Genomic DNA, 20,625 nt, shown 5'->3' on the forward strand with positions numbered 1-20,625 from the left:
GAAAGAACTACAGCAAATGGCAACCTAGAACTTCCTACCTAGGAGATTGGTGGAAATAATTAATGACTTCAAAAGGAAATTGGATCAGCACTTGAGGAAAATCAATTTGCCGGGCTACTGGGATACAATGGGGTAATGGAACTGACTGGATTGTTCTACAAAGAGCCAGCATGGACTGGGTGGGCTGAATGGTCTTGTTCTGTGGTGTGCTGAGTCTGTGCTATTCTTTTCAACTTTGGCAGTGCCTGCAATATGGGACTTGACCTTTAATCTGGTAAACTGAAATAATTCGTAAAAAATCAGCTTTAAATGCACACAGTACAATGGGGAGCTCATGTGCCTTGTTTTGGGCAGGGGTGGAAAATGTGCCCAGGAACTCTTCTCAGCTCCCTTTGATTATTCCACAGTCCGGGATCTTCCTCCAGAAAGGGTGGTGATTGTTGAATGTAGACAGCCAGATAAGAATGGGAATAATTTAGAATGGACATTTACTTCTGAAATGGACCATCCTTATTGTATCTGTAGCAGCACTAGATACAAGGGACATCCATATGTTACTTTTGCCTGATGTTCCCATGATCAGTAGGAGGATGGAATTTTTAAAACATCTACTCCCTGAGGGAGTACAATCAATCGTGTAAAAACCTGATTTAGTTTCTTTGGCTGTGGAGGTAGATTGATTCTGTTCTTGAAGGTGTCTGAACCTGACTTTTATGATTATACTGAATCCAGAAGGTCAGTCAGATTTAGCTCTGATGCACAAGGGCAGGCAGAGTCATGCCCTGCAGTGAAAATGGGAAATTTTGCCTTGGGACTTAAATGCGTACTGGTACTTAGTTCAAGAAATAATGGCTTGTTTAATTCAATTTGGAGGTGGTACGAAAGTGGGAGACTAATTGATGTGTACTGTTGACCAGTGTTCCACTTTTCAAAATGTCTTCAGACTGTGTCTTTATTAAAGACCCAAGCACCATTGGTATTGAAGATGATTCTCAATCAAGTACAGCTACAACTGCAGAAGAGAAGGAAGTGACAACGGTCTGTCCCGTGAGCCAAGTTTTTGATGAGTTTATGGATTCCCACATGAAGAAGGTTCTAGTGTTGACTCCCCGTGTCAGAACTGCAGTCAGTGGATGTGGAGAAAAGCTAACAATATTGGATCAATGCCTTCAAGTAGAAAAGAAGAAAATCACCACGGAAGAAGTTGGCATTCTCATCAGGTTTGACTGAATTGATTCTCCCCATGTCTGCGTGGGTCTCACTCCCACAACCCAAAGATGTGCAGGGTAGGTGGATTGGCCATGCTACATTGCCCCTTAATTGGAAAATTTTTTAAAACGATTGTATTGTGGAGGTTGTTATGGCACCCTAGGCTGTAGCACGGTCAATTCCAGTCAATCCAACCAACTTCCTCCAAAATTAGTTCCGAAGATTCACTCGGCGACGACGAGTCTCATTTCTCTTCTCCAAAATACAAAACCTAGAAATGCACTGTCTTGGCTAGCACTCTTCTGCTTAAAGCCACATTCTGATTATGGGTTCCCCGACCAAATAAAAGAAAAGAAATAGGAACAAAGGAAATAAACAATAAAAACTCTTACAAGGCACAGTTCATGGGTAATCTAGAGAGTTTGGGGGAAACCAAAATGGATAAGAACTGGAAAGGGAGGTAATCTGGGAGAGTATACAGCAATGATTTTCCCTGTGGTTTTCACTCTGGGGGATTTCTAATTAAGACAGTCCATAGTTGAGCCAGACGGGCCAGGAATATTTTTTCGTTCAGTGCCTGTTTTGTACTGGGTTTTCTGACATTAGGTTGAAGATAAAAGGCTTCAATTGACCTTCTGTGCTCCTGGGTTAAGGACTGAAAACTTGGCCAGGATTGCCACCCCGGTTAAATGATCCCGCTGGAAATGGAATGGAGTCCTCATTGTTCAAACCAGATGCTGGAAATTGAGTAGAAATGGTGTTCTGGTAAGAATTTCAGGAGAGTCGAGGGAAAATAAAGTTACTGAGATAGAGTAAAATAGAAGTAGAAATTTTAAAAATCAGAATTTTGTTATTTACTGTTTCTGTAGGTTGGAGTGGGGATGAACATAAATTGATGGGAGTGCATCCAAAAACAATTTAAACAGCCTTGGCTGAGAAGTTTGAAAGTTATCTGATAACCACAACATTTCAGAAAGTCAGTAGTATAATTTAGGAATTGCACACGTCTTAGCTTGGCATCTTTAGTTGAAAAAATGGACAGTTATCGATTATAAAGGAAACAATTTGAGAATGTTTAAAATAGGGTAATGGCTGGGGGAGTAACATGTTATTAACTTCAAATACAACCTGGGTTGAGAAATTCTAACTTTATGGAGTGATAATGCGGCCTGCACAAGGTATCCTAGGTGATATATGGGATGATGCTGCCTTTGAACTTCTGTCATTATGTCAGCATGAGGTGAGGTTGACCTTGAATATTCTGAATTTTTCTCCAGTGGTGGTGACTGTGCCCATCTGAAGGATGAATATCTTTTACTGTCCCTGGGAAAAATATTTCCACTGATCGATAAAATCATGAAAAGGGAGGTAGGTGAAATTTGTGCTTTGTTGTGACAGCCTAAATTTCTCACTATGCAGTCATACTATGGCAAGATGAGCAATTGCAAATGATCTTGTGAAAGGAACAAATGATCCTTCCTCATATATGCTTTGTGTTCTGAATAGTGGCGAGTTTAGCACCAACAGTTGGGGAATGTAATTACATTTTAAGTGTTTGCGTGCTTGCAAATTTAATTATAAATTTCTTGTTTTGGATTAAAGAGAGCATTGATGATGGTGATGTAGCAAGAATTCATATATTTGGGGGGAGGAAAATTGGGAGACGGGACGCAAATTTTCCTAAAGGTTTCTGCAGTCCTAACTGCTGGAGGGGGAACTGCTTATTTTCTGCACCCTTTAGTGATGGAGCAAAACTGACCTCTGCTTTGTGCGAACAGAGGACCGCACAGAACTGGAAAAGATAGTTTTGGATCATCTTGCTTTCCCCAAGATTTGACCTTATCCTATGATGTGACCTCATAATATTTAATTAAGCTTGTGTTTACACATTAGGCTTCACTATTAAATGAAGCATTCCAGAATGTAATATAAGTTTTTAGGTTTTACATTATGCAGCAATAGCTACAAAACAAGATGTCAGTATTATATTGTGGAATGTTGCAGCCTTCCATCTTGTAAGATGATGGTTTGCACCGTGGTGGCCAGCTCTGTTAAACGTTGCCTGTTGTGGCTCAAGGACCCCACTCTGGCCTGTCTCCCAGTTATCTGTTTCAATATCCGTCATCCTCATATCTCACTTACAGGTGCCATTCTAGTGGAGGTATGGATTCTCATGTAAGTTTCAGGGATTTTGAGGTGTAAAGCCCTAAGTTCTGAATTCTTAATTTCTTTTTTTTAAATAATTTTTATTGGAATTTTTTACAGAAAATATAAAAATATAACAACAAGTATAGCAACAAGCAGTAATATGCACCTAACAGCCCCATAACACCCACAATTCCCCCCAAACCGTAACATCACATGTATCACACTCCCCCCACCCCCAACAAGAGAACTTAACCATAAATTAAAATTAAATAAATCAAATTTAAATAAAATAAGCAAACATAATCAACGTTCCCACCCCCCCGGGTTGCTGCTGCTACTGTCCCAGTACCCTATCGTTGAGCCAGAAAGTCGAGGAAAGGTTGCCACCGTTTAAAGAACCCTTGCACCGATCCTCTCAGGGCGAATTTGACCTTCTCAAGCTTAATGAAGCCCGCCATGTCATTGATCCAGGTCTCCACGCTTGGGGGCCTCGCGTCCTTCCATTGTAGCAACATCCTTCGCCAGGCTACTAGGGACGCAAAGGCCAGCACACCGGCCTCTTTCGCCTCCTGCACTCCCGGCTCTACCCCAACCCCAAAGATCGCGAGTCCCCATCCTGGCTTGACCCTGGATCCCACCACCCTTGACACCGTCCTCGCCACTCCCTTCCAGAACTCCTCCAATGCCGGGCATGCCCAGAACATATGGGCATGGTTCACTGGACTCCCCGAGCACCTGACACACCTATCTTCACCCCCAAAGAACCTACTCATCCTCGTCCCAGTCATGTGGGCCCTATGCAGCACCTTGAATTGAATGAGGCTAAGTCGCGCACACGAGGAGGAAGAATTTACCCTCTCCAGGGCATCAGCCCATGTCCCGTCTTCGATCTGTTCCCCCAGTTCCCCCTCCCACTTCGTTTTCAGCTCCTCTACTGACGCCTCTTCCACCTCCTGCATAAGCTTGTAGATATCGGATATCTTCACCCCCCTCGCGGGGAGCGCAGGGAATCCCTCCACCTGCCGTCTAGCAAATGCCTTTACCTGCAGATATCTAAGCATGTTTCCCGGCGGGAGCCCAAATTTCTCCTCCAACTCCCCCAGGCTCTCAAACCTTCCGTCAATAAACAGGTCCCTCAGCTGTCTAATGCCCGCTCTATACCATCCCTGAAATCCCCCATCCATGTTCCCCGGGACGAACCTATGGTTCCCCCTTAACGGAGCCTCCATCGAGCCCCCCACTTCTCCCCTATGTCACCTCCACTGCCCCCAAATCTTGAGGGTAGCCGCCACCACCGGACTCGTGGTATACCTCGTGGGAGGGAGCGGCCACGGCGCCGTTACCAGGGCCCCCAGGCTTGTATCCCCACAGGACGCTCTCTCCATCCGTTTCCATGCTGCCCCCTCCCCCTCCATCACCCACTTACGCACCATCGACACGTTGGCCGCCCAGTAGTACTCCGAGAGGTTGGGCTACACCAGCCCCACCCCCCATCTCTACTCTGCTCCAAGAAGACCCTCTTCACCCTCGGGGTGCCATGCGCCCAAACAAATCCCATGATGCTGCTGGTCACCCTTTTAAAAAAGGCCCTAGGGATAAAGGTGGGCAAGCACTGGAAGAGGAACAAGAACCTCGGGAGAACTGTCATTTTGACGGATTGCACTCTGCCCGCCAGCGATAGCGGCACCATGTCCCACCTTTTAAATTCCTCCTCCATCTGTTCCACTAGTCTAGTGAAGTTAAGCTTATGAAGAGCCCCCCAACTCTTGGCCACCTGCACCCCCAGGTACCTGAAACTCTTCACTGCCCTCCTGAAGGGGAGCCTCCCAATTCCCTCCTCCTGATCTCCCGGGTGCACTGCAAATACCTTGCTCTTTCCTAAGTTTAGCTTATAGCCCGAGAAGCCCCCTAATTCCGCTAACAACTCCATCACCCCCGGCATTCCCCCCTCTGGGTCCGCCACATATAACAGCAGGTCGTCCGCATACAGCGATACCCGGTGCTCCTCCCCACCCCGCACCAGACCCCTCCATTTCCCTGACTCCCTCAACGCCATGGCCAGCGGTTCGATCGCCAGTGCAAAGAGCAGGGGGGACAGGGGACACCCCTGCCTGGTCCCACGATAGAGCCTAAAATACTCCGATCTCCTTCCATTTGTGACTACACTCGCCATCGGCGCCGCGTAAAGCAGCCTCACCCATTTGATGAATCCCTCCCCAAATCCAAATCTCTCCAGCACCTCCCACAGGTACCCCCACTCAACTCTATCAAACGCTTTCTCTGCGTCCAGCGCTACCACTATCTCCGCCTCCCCCTCCACTGCCGGCATCATGATAACATTGAGCAGTCTCCGCACATTCGTGTTGAGCTGCCGCCCCTTGACAAATCCTGTCTGATCTTCATGAATTACCTCTGGCACACAATCCTCTATCCTGGTAGCCAGGATCTTCGCCAGCAACTTAGCGTCTACGTTAAGGAGCGAGATAGGCCTATATGATCCGCACTGCAAGGGGTCCTTATCCCGTTTTAGGATCAAAGAGATCAGTGCCCGCGACAAAGCCCCCCCTCCCACGCCTCATTGAAAGTTTGCACCAGCAGGGGACCCACCAGGTCCGCATATTTTTTGTAAAATTCTGCCGGGAACCCGTCCGGCCCCGGGGCCTTACCTGACTGCATTTGCCCGATCCCCCTGACTAGCTCCTCCAACTCTATCGGCGCCCCCAGCCCCTCTACCAGCCTCTCTTGAACCCTTGGGAAACATAGCTTGTTCATGAAGCTCTCCATCCCCTCCCTCCCCCTCGGAGGTTCCGACCGGTACAATCCCTCGTAAAAGTCCCTAAAGACCCCGTTTACTTCTGTCCCCTTCTGCACTACATTTCCACCCCCATCCTTTACTCCCCCAATTTCCCTAGCCGCATCTCGCCTACGGAGCTGATGCGCCAACATCCTGCTCGCCTTCTCTCCATACTCACATACCGCGCCCTGCGCCCTTCTCCACTGTGTCTCCGCCTTTCTGGTGGTCAACAAGTCAAAATTGGCCTGCAACCTGCGCCGTTCTCCCAGCAACCCTTCCTCCGGTGCCTCCGCATATCTCCTGTCCACCTCCAGAAGCTCTCCCACCAGTCTCTCCCTCTCCCTCCTTTCCCTGTCGGCCCAGATGGAGATCAGCTCCCCCCGGATCACTGCTTTCAGAGCCTCCCAGACCATCCCCACCTGGACCGCCCCCGTATCATTGGTATCCAGTACCCCTCAATGCTTCTCCGAACCCTCTTACACACCTCCTCCGCCATCATCCCCACATCCAGGCACCAAAGCGGGCGCTGGTCCCGCGCCTCTCCCATCTCCAGATCAACCCAGTGCGGGGCATGGTCCGAAATCGCTATGGCCGAGTACTCGGCATCCTGCACCCTCGGAATCAATCCCCTGCTCAGGACAAAAACGTCTATCCGGGAATAAACCCTATGGACGTGAGAGAAAAAGGAATACTCCCGCGCTCTCGGTCTCCCAAACCTCCAGGGATCCACCCCTCCCATCTGGTCCATGTATCCCCTCAGCACTTTGGCCGCCACCGGTCTCCTACCCGTCCTTGAACTGGACCGGTCCAGTGTGGGATTCAGCACTGTGTTAAAATCTCCCCCCATGATCAGGCCCCCTGCCTCCAGGTCCGGGATGCGGCCCAACAATTGCCTCATGAAGCCAGCATCATCCCAATTTGGGGCATATACGTTCACCAGCACCACCTTCTCTCCCTGCAGCCTACCCCTCACCATGATATATCTGCCCTCCTTGTCCGACACCACCTCAGCCGCCTCAAACGCCACCCTCTTCCCCACTAGAATCGCCACCCCCCCGGTTCTTCGCGTCCAATCCTGAATGATAAACCTGCCCCACCCACCCCTTCCTCAGACGGACCTGGTCCGCCACCTTTAGGTGAGTCTCCTGGAGCATAGCCACATCCGCCTTCAACCCCCTTAGATGGGAGAACACCCTGGTTCTCTTAACCGGCCCGTTCAGCCCCATCACGTTCCAGGTAATCAGCCGGATCAGAGGGCAACCCGCCCCCCTCCCCCGCCGACTAGCCATAGCTTGGCAGATGTTCGCCCCAGGCCAGCACACCCCGCTCGACACATTCCCCATGGCGATAGCGCCTCTCCTCTTCCCCCCCCGGCCCCCATCGGCTCCTTCCTAGTCGTTCCAGCAGCAACCCGATATCCCCTCCCACCCCCCTCTTCCCCCCCCCCCCCCCCCCCCCCCCAAGGCTAAGACCCCTCCTAGCCGCGACGCACCCTCCATGGTGCTTCCGTGAGTCAGCTGACTTCTGCTGACCCCGGCAGCTCCCGCCAAAACCTATCCCCTCCCGGCATGGGGTCATCCCCCTCTTGCCACACCTCCTTGACATTGCTGCAGCACGTGAAAGAAGACCCATAGAGGCCCCGCCCCCACCGCAAGCTCCACCCCCCTGCCCCGCAGTGCGGGAAACCAGAGGAAAGCCCGCGCTTTCACACTGCCACACCCCACCCTTCTGACGCAGTTTCCCAAAATCCAGTTTCCCCTCAATCCCCAGCCCCGTACAGAAGAGAACATATAGAACACAAACCCCCAACACTCCCCACCTAACCCACAACCATGCCCAACAAACAAACCCACCCGTAAACAGAGCAAACAGAAAACCAGCATACATAACACACATGTCGAAGTTGCAAAAGTTGAAACAGTTGGAACAAAACAGCCAAAGCGGAAACAACGCCGGCCAAAGTATGTCCCCAGGCCCTAGTTCGAGTCCAGCTTCTCCGCCTGTACAAAGGCCCACGCCTCCTCCGGGGACTCGAAGTAATGGTGCCGGTCCTTGTATGTCACCCACAGGCGCGCAGGCTGCAGCATTCCAAACCTGACCTGCTTAGCATGAAGCACCGCCTTCGTCCGGTTGAACCCGGCCCGCCGCTTAGCCACCTCCGCACTCCAGTCCTGGTAGATCCTCACTACCGAATTCTCCCATTTACTGCTCCTCTCTTTCTTGGCCCAGCACACACACCCGGTCACTGAATCGGTGGAACCGCACCAGCACCGCCCTCGGGGGCTCACCTGCCTTGGGCCTCCTGGTCATCACTCTGTGCGCTCCCTCAAGCTCCAGGGGCAAATGGAAGGACCCCGCTCCCATCAACAAGCTCATCATCGTGGTCACATACGCCGGAGATCCGACCCCTCCAGCCCCTCCGCCAGGCCCAGGATCCTCAGATTCTTTCGCCTCGTGCGAACGTCCAGCTCCTCCAAGCGGTCCTGCCACTTTTTATGAAGTGCCTCGTGCAACTCCACTTTCCCCACATGGACCACGGCCTCCTCCTCTCTTTCAACGGCCTGCCGCTGCAACTCCCGAATAGACTCCTCCTGGGCCACCTGGGTCCCAAGCAGCTTGGTCGTAGTTGCATTCATGGAGTCCAGCAGCTCAGCCTTCAGCTCAGCAAAACAACGTAGGAGCGAGGCCTGTTGCTCCTGCGCCCACTTCCACCAGTCCTCAGATGTTGCGCCGGCCGCCATTTTGTTTTTCTTCTCCTGTTTTTTTTGAGCAGTTACTGCAGCCTTTTTCACCATATAGTGTGGGGCAAGTTCTTCCAGGCACCTTCCCCCACCGGGATGCATAGAAACAGCGTCGTTTGGGGCCCTTGAAACGGCCCAAAAGTCCCTAAATAGCGGGAGCGCCGGCCGCCATTTTGTTTTTCTTTCCCCGTTTTTTGGGGGGAGTTACTGCAGCCTTTTTCTTCTTCCCACTCCGGGTGAGCACCATATAGTGTGGGGCAAGTTCTTCCAGGCACCTTCCCCCACCGGGATGCGTAGAAACAGTGCCGTTTGGGGCCCTCGAAACGGCCCAAAAGTCCCAAATAGCGGGAGCTGCCGAACATGCGCTTAGCTCCGCATAGCCGCAACCGGAAGTCCTGAATTCTTAATTTCTAACGGTGGGGTCCTCAGTTGCACTTGACCTCACAAGGTGTAGATAACTTGTATTTAGAAATTGAGTAGAATTTACTAAGCAAGATTCTACATATACTTAACAAAAACAGTGAAGACAACATAGATGATTTGTTTCCCTGAAAGCTGTAGAGTTCCTTAAGGCCTGCCAGCACAGGCGATGTCTTCATTTGTCTCTGAAGTAACATCATTTTGAACTGTCTCTCCGAAGAATCGTGCTAAAGAAACCAGGTAAAACTGTGCCAATAAGTTTCATTTTAAAACTTTTATCCCTACTTCTGATTGTTCCTCATCCCTTAGTTGGGAATAGTCCAAATTACTCCCTCTCATTGGCTTAGGGCGAGGTTCATCTGATGTCCCCAGTCCCACCTCTGTAACTAGAGTCATGTGGACTAAAGACAAATGTCCAAACCTTATTCCCTGGTGCCACAGAGGTACTTTCCAGTGTGAACAAATGACACATCCTTGTGAACAGGGATTGTAACTGATGTAGATGGCTAAAGGGGGACCACGATCAAAGCAGGAGGGAGGGCAATAATTGCCTGTAAATATATGTGCTGATTTCTGCTTATCTTTGACTTCCGACCATGATGTCAGGAAATAACCTTACGTCTCCACACTATCCCCGTAACCCAGTAAACCTGCCTATCCTTTTTGGACACTGAGGGCAATTGATCACGGCCAATACACCTAACCTGCACATCTTTGGACTGTGGGAGGAAACTGGAGCACCCGGGAAAAACCCATGCAGACACGGGGAGAACGTGCAGACTCCGCAAAGACAGTGACCCAAGTCGGGAATCGAACATGGGACCCTGGAGCTGTGAATCAACTGTGCTACCGTGCTGCCCATAACTCCATGAACTCAGACTCTTTTTGGTACCTCGAATTAAATCATCAACACCAGTTCCTCACAAACAGTTGCCTTAACTACAAATTGTCTCACTAGCAGAAATTGAAACTGAACTGTTTAAAAAAAATGGTCAAGATAAAATCCATCAGTGCCGCTTCAAACTGACATAAAACCCCCAAAATGAGCCGTATTATCAAAATCTTAACCCCAAGAGGATGAGAACCAGTGGCCATTTCACCATACTGCAGATCTTCGAGTAGATGGATTCCGCTGTCATCTACTCTATGAACGTGGCCAAGCCAAACCAGGCGTCATGGACTTAGCAGTGAGTGTATTCTGATGGAATTTGGTAGAGTGGTCTATTTACATACCAGAACTGAGGGGAAACTATTTAGCCTTGCTCGCCCGAAATCCAAGACAGAGGTGTATCAAGTCCTCATTAGAGAGTTGAACTACACTGACGATGCTGCACTAACACTCCAAACTGAGGAACACTTGCAGCGGCAAATGGACAGCCCCTTTCATACCTATGAACAGTTTGATTTAACCTTCAGCAACAGGAAGACACATAACTTTGTCCAGGAAATTACTGCCCACCGCGCATTGACAATACTCGAGGTTGTTGATGGTTTCACTCTCTTTTTGTGCACCCCATCATTAACAGCTGTGCTTTCAACTGTTTAGGCCTAAGCTCTGGAATTCAGTCCCTAATGCTCTCCAGCTCTCTACCTCCCAATTTAGGATGCTCCCTAAAAGCTTCTCTTTGCTCCAACGTGGGCATCTGGCAAAGTTGCTCTTGTCTGCTCTGTCCTTGTGTCATATGGGAGCGTAAACCTTTGTGTCTATGATGTACAGTCCCGTTCCATGACATTGGAGAGAAAGTGTGCCCCAGCTTTAAGTTGGTGAGGACGGCACCCTGTATATTCTTAGACCTTCTCAGTGTGTATAGTGACTGAGGAGATAAACCATGCAGGGTACAGTTGCTTGTGAAAAAGAACATGGTGGAAGATTGTGGATGGGTGGGTTTAAGGGTGTGGGGATGGGTTTGGGAACAGGGTGATGTAGCTCTGGAGTGATGGGTGGTTACAGTTCTATCTGATTTGTTTTGGAAAAAAAATTAAATTTTAAAAAAATGTTCACAAAAAAAGCTTCTCTTTGACCACACATTTGGTCACCTACTCCAATATTTCAATACGGGCTCGATATCAAACTTTGGCTGGTGATGCTTCACTTCATTAAAGGCACTATATAAGCACAAGCTGTAACAAATAAAAATTGTGCTGGGTTTTTGAGAATTATCATATTGTACGTCAACATCCATTTAGGTGACATGTAATAGTTTACATGTCACTTCCTTTGTCGAAGCAAGTTCCAGTAAACATCTAATTGCAAACATATGACAATTATTGAAATGATTTAATAATCTTTGTTTCCTATTACATAGGTTAGAAATGGCATTGCGGTATCTTCTACATTGTCATCTGGTGCCTTTGCAGCACGTTACAGTACAACAGTTAGAGCAAGCAGGTATATCAATGTTAAACTGATTTTTAAATTTTCTCTTTGTCAATTTTCATCTCTTGGTGCCTGCTCTCATTAAATCTATACACTTCCATGGGATCACCTGTTCTCGCGCACCTCATCCAGGTGGTAAATGTTTGTTAGGCCAAGTCTAAATTTGTCCCCCCAGGCATTTACACAGGTGCTTCCAGCAAGCAATTTTTAATAGCAATCTCGAACACTTTCATGGGCATTGTCCCCTGCCTAATTTAGTGACATGTGCTAACTGTGGTTCCCTGTAAAGCCACTCCTGCTGAGATCAGCTAAATTAACTCAGACTACAGATCATTCATTGCAAAGTCACAACTATTGGGAAAAGAGATGGAGATTATGTGCTTGTGCATTGACGAGAGTCATTTTTCTGCCAATCATGGATTTTTTGACTGGCAATCAGAATGAAAGGAAACATGAAAAAGATCACGCTGGGTAAGGCCCTCTCTTTAGGTCAAAAGCTCCCCTATTATGGCATATGATTGTATTCAGAATACTCCCAGTGGTTTTTGAAAATTCTTCCAGGTAAAATGATTGAGGTAAACCTCTGTCACTCTTTGAATGAAGACGTTGTTCAAGATTTAATTTCACAAATTTCTATGCATGTCTTCTGGCCTTTAAACTTGGGCCAATTGATGGAACACCTTGACTATCTATCATTTCATACCCTAATAGGTTTTCTAATCTTTTCTTTTTAACTCAACCCATTTATCTATGCGCACAGACTTGTTGTTCTTTCTATACCCCTTGAAAAAACTACATATCATTTATTGTGTGATAGTGATGTAATTTTTAAAAACTTTACAGTACCGAATTAATTTTTTCCAATTAAGGGGCAATTTAGCGTGGCCAATCCACCTAGCCTGCACATCTTTGGGTTGTGGGGCGAAACCCACACAAACACGGGGGGAATGTGCAAACTCCCCACGGACAGTGACCCAGAATCATAGAATTTACAGTGCAGGAGGCCAGTTGGCCCATCGAGTCTGTACCGGCCCTTGGAAAGAGCGCCCTACCCAAGCCCACACCTCCACCCTATCACCATAACCCATGTAACCCCACCCAAACCTTTTGGACACAGGGCAATTTAGAATGGCCAATCCACCTCTTAGGACTGTGGGAGGTAACCGGAGCACCCGGAGGAAATTCACGCAGGCACGGGGAGAATGTGAAGACTCCGCACAGATAGTGACCCAGGCCGGGAATCAAACCGTGGACCCTGGAGTTGTGAAGCAACTGTGCTAACCACTGTGCCACCGTGCTGCCCCAGAGCCGGGATCGAACCTGGACCTTGGCGCGTGAGGCAGCAGAGCTAACCCACTGCGCCACCGTGCTGCCTTGATAGTGATGTGATGAATGTAGGGATTTCAAATGTGTTGTATTCTAGGTATTTGGTGAAGTAAAGGTTAAATGCCTCTCTTAGTGTGTGTGTGTAACTGCTGCAATCACGTTTTAAAATAAATCCTAGTTTGAAAGGCAGGTATATTTTGGAAACCAGGGGTGCAATTAAACCATCATGAAATACTTTGGCTCATGCAGTTTTTTTTGGATTAAAGGGATTCTCTGTGGAGTTAATTAGATTTCAGCTTGCTAGGATGATGCTGTTGCTTGGTGGAACAAAGGCATCGGGACATTTTGCAGAAAGCAGTTGAGTCGTGAGCTAAATTAAGCTGTGATTAGAAGTCAAGCTTGCTCTCAATGTAGGTCAGTTAAAAGAGATTAACAGTCTTTAAAGCAGTACAGACTTGTTTGAGAACAAGGGAATTAAAGCCAGCTGAAACCGCTTCTGAAGAAATATAGCCAGAGTTTCTACATGGTTCGGACAGGACTCGGGTCTTGTCCTTAAAGCAGTGTCAAAAGATCTCCCATTCTCAAAGAACATCTCTGTAAAGCAGATATTCCTATGTGCTAATGGTTGAACAGTGGATTGTGAGCTAAAATATTTTTTCTAGTTGTTTGAGTAGGAATAAAGGTAGCGTCGTAGTCGCTGTATTCAGTAGTATTGCTTAAGGGATAATTGTAAATTATTTTCTGGTGTGTTAAAGATATTTGAATACTGTGTTAGTAAAGATGTTTGTTTTAATACACATATCCCTATTTCTTTGTGTAATCACTCTTGAAGCGAGGTATCCTTTCCTTACAGTCATATAAAATTAAAGTAAATTATTGGGGTATACCAGTCACAGGGTCTGATCTGGAATCATAATAGTGACAAAAGGGAATAATATGTTCAAAATGTGATGAGGTCTGTTCACTGTAATCATAACATAACTTTTACTGTCTACCTTACTATTACCTTTTCAATTACTGTTAGAACATTGAAAATGCCTTGTCTACTGATGCTGTAAATATACATTTGATTTTCCCTTTTAAGAGTTTTACTTCTGCTGCTTGGGGAAACTGATATTCCGACTGACGTTAAAGAGGATGAGTAAGTTCTTGTTACCATATATAAAACTTATATGATAGTTGCCACAGTCCTAGAGGACAGCAGGTTGCTCTCCCCTATTGAGAGAGAGCTGACTGATGGTGATTTAACCTGAGGGCCACCAGACCTCAGGTGAGGGGCAAGCTTGAGAAGGTGTGGCCTTCATGAATAACTTCAGCTGGTACAGGAATTGAACCCACACTGTTGCGGTCACTCTGCATCTCAAACCATATTTTTATAAATAAATTTATATATAAAGTATTGCTTTAAGTTTCATTTAGTTTGAAAATCTCTCAGAATGAATGTTTCCTTTTTTGGGACTTGTAAAATTTGAAAAAGACTATTCAAGCTCCTCCCTGAGTACTTTAATGAGGAGGAAAGCTATACAGATAAGGACATTTTCATCCACAATTGTTGAATTGGCTGTCCTCGGCCAAGGCGATGATGGTAGCAGCAGCACAGTAACGGTATTAAAATTGGCTTTAGTGCAAGGTTAGAGAGGAGAAAATTCTGCTCTTGCTGACAAACAGTGTTCACAGGATAGAGGTGCAAATGTGCCATCAAATAAAGATGGGATTGGCTGTTATGCTGTCTTGATCAGACAGCCTGTTGATCTGTATGAATAATGGCAGCGGAAAAGAACCAAAGGAAGGCCAGTTCTGGTCAATGAAAGCATTTCCCATCAACTAGTCCTTGCCGTGAGCATAGAAGTCAAGGGGGAATGTAATGTCCTTTTAAAAAGGGCACCATGAGGTGACATTCATTTAGTTGAATTATTATCATTCTATTTTGTAGCTAATTTTTATTTATTATGTTCCAAAATGTCCTCTTTTGTTGAAACCTTCTGGCACCTCAGCCTCATTACCATTTGCAATGAGTGAGCTTCAGTTGCAGCAGGCTATTTGTAGGAGGCATGGCAACAACCTAAAGCCTGAAGTCAACACACACACACACACCTTCAAGCAGAAGACACTGCAACAATTAGGAGCCAAAATTGTGACTTATTTTTCTCCTACCTATGCAGGCCAATTGTTTCCTAAACACATCCAGGACCTTGTTTGTATGAATTAGCATTTTAATAATGGGCAGTTTTTATTCTCAACAATGGTCCAAAGAGGACACAGAGTAAAATTTGGTTCCGACTCCCCAACAAAGGGAAAAACTGTTGTATAAAAATATCAAGAGGAGACTTGCAAATGTATGTGGCTCCCATGGGTTTAGCTTGGAACTTGGCAAATCTGACTGAGATATTTCATATCCGTGCCCTGTCTACTCAACATGATAGATGATGAATCTTGTAAATTGAAATATTGTAAATAAAAAGCTAACCTGGTAGGCTTCAGCTAGTTATGAAGTCAATTGTTGCATATTCAAAAAGTGCAATATTTTAACATCTTTTGAAATGTATTTTTCAGAAAAATCTTAGTGGTGCAGGTTTATGGGAAGCAAGTAGAGAAGAAGCAAAGCAAGTACTACATTCCAATTTCCTGGAAAAAGGTGTGTGTAGTTGAAATAAATATTTTGTACTTCACTGCTGGACAGTTTAGAATTGCCTAATGCACTTGGAAAAAACATTTACCCTAATCAGATTACAGTTCAGGGGTTTAGGAATGACAACATGTTAACACGAGGAAGACGATATGGTTCTTGCACAAAAATATTTGTGCTTGCACCACCCACCCCATTGTAGTATGTACAAACCTATATTGTAGTTCACATCTCCAGGATCTCATTGGGAGATCAGTTCTTGGAAATTTGCAGACTTCCTCCTAAGAGATATCCAGGAAAATGGCAGTAAATCTAGATCCATTTCTTTGGCAAGATGTGAATATCCACAGAGGATCTGCAAGATTCAACTCCCTGAACTAGACATTTGTTGAGATGGTGAAATCAATTAAAGCTACATTGTTGGCAATATTTAAGCTGACCAGAATCCTCCAATCAGCAGAGATACAGAGATGTACTCTGCAATGTTCTCATACACCTACAGAGAACTGGAAATGAGTCACTCCAGAGGGAAAAAAGTCTAGCAAGGTGATGACCAATTAGATCAAAGCTGTATAAAGAAGATTAATGGGAGTCCTTTTATGACTACCTTGTGTTGCTTCCTAATGTCACTTAAAACAAGATATTGATATCCTGTTATTTTACCTGTTACCAAGCAAGTTAGAACTGCAACGTTGTTTCCATTGTGTGCTCAGATACTCCCTAAATGATCATGTTTTGTGCACAATAATTGAAGCAGTTAGTGGAGTTATTTGTTTGCCACAGTTAGGACCTAAAGAAATCTCAGAACTTATGATTCCCATACTACTATTTTCCAGTGATGAAGCTTGGTAGGTAGGTTGCTTGTTCGTTGCAGTCAATCAAATTCCATTTACTCATGTATATATGACTGCTAAATGGAAAAATCTTCAGATTATTCAAGGAATGAAGGCCTGAATGGGCAGAAGGTCTAACTTAATGAAAAATAATGTTTTATTACTGTACTGAAAACTATACCTTTACAAAATCATCCATTATTAATCAGACTTTTGGAATAATGCATCGCAGTTGTGAAAAGCAAACGATGAATAAAATGACATTAATTTATCTTCCTTGTATAGTCAGATAATCCAAGTTGTTCAGAGTGAAAACTTAGATGGCATTATACGACTTCCTCACGTCAGGTTTTTCTGTCATCAGCAATTATTTTATTGGTCGTTGAAAAGTCGTGAAATATATAAATAATTTGTTTCGTACTAGTGTGTGAGTTTAAGAAATTAATTGTTCATTTTTCCACTGCAGCAAAAGCATCTTGAACCTTTTTTAAATCTGCCCAGAACCCACTTAATCTTCCCTTGATCCATACTTTGCCATCCAATAAAGACCTGTGCTTGCATTTTCGAAGGCAAATTCCAACGTTTCTATAAATTGTATCCTCCATGGATGCAAATGCTTTAGTCTCTCCAAGAGTGAGACAGGAAATCCCTACAAGCTGGGAAACTAAATCAGGCCCGACTGCTGCCAGTTACTGCAGCAATCCGAAAGCACCAGAGACCAGTTGCACATGATGCTGTCTCCTGACCTCCCCAATGCAGAGACGCAACAGCCCCCCCACGGAGGGGAAACTTTTAGCCTTACCTGTGGGGCAGAAAGCTGCATCTTCAAATTTGAGCACTTTTAACAAATTTTTTGCAGGATGATGAATGGGATGGAGATCTTCTTTCTTCACTCTTTGAGATTATTCTACCTTTGGCATATGGATTTAAGCCTGAACTGGTGATTTTAGCAGTGGGATCTAACATCAGAATTCAAGAAGTTACTCTCGCTCACTTGACCCATTTTCTCCAGGTGCTTGCTGAGGGTCGAATCCTTGTGATAAGCCAGGTATGGGGAAATTAATTGGCTCTTTCGACTCCGGTTATATTTGTGTGGGGAAATTAATTGGCTCTTTCGACTCCGGTTATATTTGTCTGGGGGAATTAATTGGCTCTTTCGACTCCAGGTTATATTTTATTTTGCAGATTTTTAGAATACATGTTTAACTCTTGCAGATTTATCTAAGTGTGTAACTGCCAATCCTGTTTGTATTTACACTGTACTTCTAATCTCATACATTATTATATGTGAAAGGAAGGTTACAAACATCTGTTGCAGATGTGCATCACTTTCTAAATTAATGTTAAAGACACACCCCACAATATATATTTTGAGCCATTATGTAGATCAGGTGCTCGGTTCAATTCCAAGAAAGTCCAATGGTTTGATTCCTGACATGGTATCCACTTAACTATGTCAGCTATGATAGAAGGAAAGGCGCTGCAATTATTCCCAACATTTGTAAGTCAGGAATGGAAAAAAATAGTCTGCATTCCTACTGCTGATCACTTCCTGACCTCTGCTGCAAGCGGCAAAGTATACATGTGAATTCAACAATAATGCCCTCGCTTTGACTGAGCTCAAGTGTGCATTTTGCAAGGTATTACAGGCTCACTGTGCTCGTGAAATCAAAAACCAACATGAGTACATGTGTTCAGAAGTGTGGGATAGAACGTTGGGGAAAGAGAATGAAGGGAGAAATATTTTGAGTTTTTAAAGTAATGTGTACTTGAGTAGACCTGAAATGCTCTGGTTTGTCTTCGAACATCTGAAATAACGTATTTTTAAAAATTGCTGCTAATGTTTCAAAAATTGAGTTTCTCACTTTTTTGTTCAGGCTTCTGACCTTGTGGAGACTTTGGTGAGCTCTTTGCTTGGCAATCCTTTAGCTGCAATGAGTTCTTTTGTTCTGCAACAAGAAAACACACTGGTATTGGTGAAACTGAGACAAGAACTGAAACAGCACTGGAAATTGCTTTAGACCTCGTGGGAAGAAAAAGAAGCTATGTATTAATACAGATGTATTTTCCTTCAGAAACATTAAATATCAGTGATGCAATGCAGTGGTTGGAATAATGCCAAAAGCAGGCATAGAGGGAGAGAAAAATGCATGTCCATTTACTCTGGTCAATTAACTAAAAACTGATATGTAACTATAAAATTTGGCCCATTATGTTTTCCCTCCCAACAGACCTGATGGCCTGTAATATCTCATCCTCGCAAAGCTCACAAGAAATATGAAATTTTAACAACTCCAAACTTGCAGGAAAAAATAAATTGCAATGCAGGACTACGATGTTCAGTGTTGACCAGTTGTGTTCTATAAAATTATATGATGATCTCCATATGACTGAAATCTTTGTGGTTCAGTCAAGTGTTTTGTTAATTTTGCCCTGACAAGCATTGGCCCTGTTAATCAATACTTATTTAGCTAATTTTTTTACATAGGTTAATCAGGATAGCATGTATTGTTTTTAACTGTAGTTTATCCCAAATATCCACTACCATATATGAAGAATCCTTTTTAACTTCTAGTCTTATTTCAGGCCCATAGATTTCATGATTCTGTTACATAGGAACCTAGAAAATAAGAGCAGGATTAGGCCATTAAGCCCTTTGAACCTTCTCTGACATTCATCATGATCATGGCTGATCATCCAACTCAGTAACTTCTTCCCACTTTCCCCATATCATTTGATCCCTTTACCTCCAAGAGCTTTATCTAACTCCTTCTTGAAAACATACATTGTTTTGGCCTCAACTTATTTGTGTGATAGAGAATTCTACAGACTTGCCATTCTCCGTGAAGAAATTTCTCCTCATCTCAGTCCTAAATTGTGTACCCTGAATCCTCAGCTTGTCACCCTGGGTTCTGAAATCCCCACCATCAGGAGCATCCTTTTTGCATCTGCCCTGTCTAGTCCTGTTCGAATTTTATATGACACATGACAGTGACCCAGAGCCGGGATCAAACCTGGAACCTCGGCGTCGTGAGGCAGCAATGCCAACCATTGAGCCACCGTGCTGCCCTACTATCTTCAGAGGAAGAAAGACCAATAACATTTTCATCTCTTACGTTAACAAGTGCAGACTCTAACTACGCTCATTTGGAGAGGGAGGCAATGAGTATTATATTTGGTGCATGGAAATTTCACCAATACCCATATGGTCGTCACTTCACATTGCTGATGGACCACAGGCCCTCAACAGCTATTTTCAGCTGCACAAAGGTAGCCCTTCATTGGCTGCAAGTAGGCTCCAACCATGGTGACACCACGTGTATCAATCATTGTCAACATGCAGTTCTGTGCCAGAACTACCTCAAGAGGTAATGGTCTCCATTCCATCTAACTGTACCTTCTTGTGCATTTACAGAAGAAGAGATTGCAACTAATGCCCCTGCTACTCCGAGTCTTCCCTCGGAAAAAGAGGCTGCAAGGGCCTCCAGGATAGAGCCATCTATTGGAGAATTTGAAAATACATCTGAGGTCGAGGAAGACAAAGTCCCAAAAGTGCACAGGGCAACCAGTGCGAAATAGATACCCACCTGATAGTTTATCTTATTGACTTGTTATTACAATGCAGTAATATGATGCCTGCCCGTGTATATAAATGTAACTGATAATATACTGGTAATCAGTTGTGTTGGATCTTGGAAGTAACAGGGGAGGGATGTTAAAAGTGTGGATCATTGTAGTTGCGTGTAATGTCGCTGAGATCTGAGTCATGTGACTTACGTAACATCATCAGCTACATCACGGGACTTTGGAGAGTCCAGTGTCAAACCTTGTACAGTTAAAAATCTATTCAATAAACCTGTTAATTTTGCATCAAACTCGCCTGCTTTTGAAATCCTGTCTTTTGTACTATTAGTCTAAAGATACAACAGTTGGTAGAGTGTTAATCTGGCATTAAACACTCCAAGTTCCTTTATTAATTATCAACTCAGCTAGCTGTTGTAAAAACTTTTAAATGTCATAACGTTCTTCTCCTCAAGGTACCAGATGTAAGTCTTCATCACTTGATAATTTTACAGGACATCCAAAAGTTCAGCATGGATACTTTAGCATAGGTAAAGGATTTGTAACTAGGCCACCAGTAGAATGGTATC

The 20,625-nt window shown here is 45.0% G+C and overlaps 1 protein-coding gene and 1 non-coding gene across 3 annotated transcripts in view; both read left to right on the forward strand.

Moving 5' to 3' along the window:
- The window catches only part of hdac10 (histone deacetylase 10), a 61,351-nt gene extending 41,002 nt beyond the window's left edge, over nucleotides 1-20,349 (forward strand). Inside the window, exons 14-20 of one of the 2 annotated variants that reach the window (XM_038811461.1) lie at nucleotides 944-1,220; nucleotides 2,487-2,577; nucleotides 11,619-11,701; nucleotides 14,100-14,156; nucleotides 15,569-15,650; nucleotides 17,334-17,522; nucleotides 18,352-20,349. In XM_038811461.1, the coding sequence (XP_038667389.1) occupies nucleotides 944-1,220; nucleotides 2,487-2,577; nucleotides 11,619-11,701; nucleotides 14,100-14,156; nucleotides 15,569-15,650; nucleotides 17,334-17,522; nucleotides 18,352-18,495 (923 nt within the window). In that variant the 3' untranslated portion in view covers nucleotides 18,496-20,349. The remainder of the gene's footprint in view (nucleotides 1-943; nucleotides 1,221-2,486; nucleotides 2,578-11,618; nucleotides 11,702-14,099; nucleotides 14,157-15,568; nucleotides 15,651-17,333; nucleotides 17,523-18,351) is intronic. The other variant, XM_038811462.1, reaches the window with a different exon arrangement.
- LOC119974068 lies at nucleotides 10,943-11,156 on the forward strand. Its single transcript, XR_005462455.1, has one exon. It is a non-coding gene; the product is annotated as a small nucleolar RNA SNORA73 family (small nucleolar RNA).
- Nucleotides 20,350-20,625: the final 276 nt, after the last annotated feature.

This window comes from Scyliorhinus canicula, chromosome 11 (assembly GCF_902713615.1).
Source record: "Scyliorhinus canicula chromosome 11, sScyCan1.1, whole genome shotgun sequence".
Classification (NCBI taxonomy): Eukaryota; Metazoa; Chordata; class Chondrichthyes; order Carcharhiniformes; family Scyliorhinidae; genus Scyliorhinus; species Scyliorhinus canicula.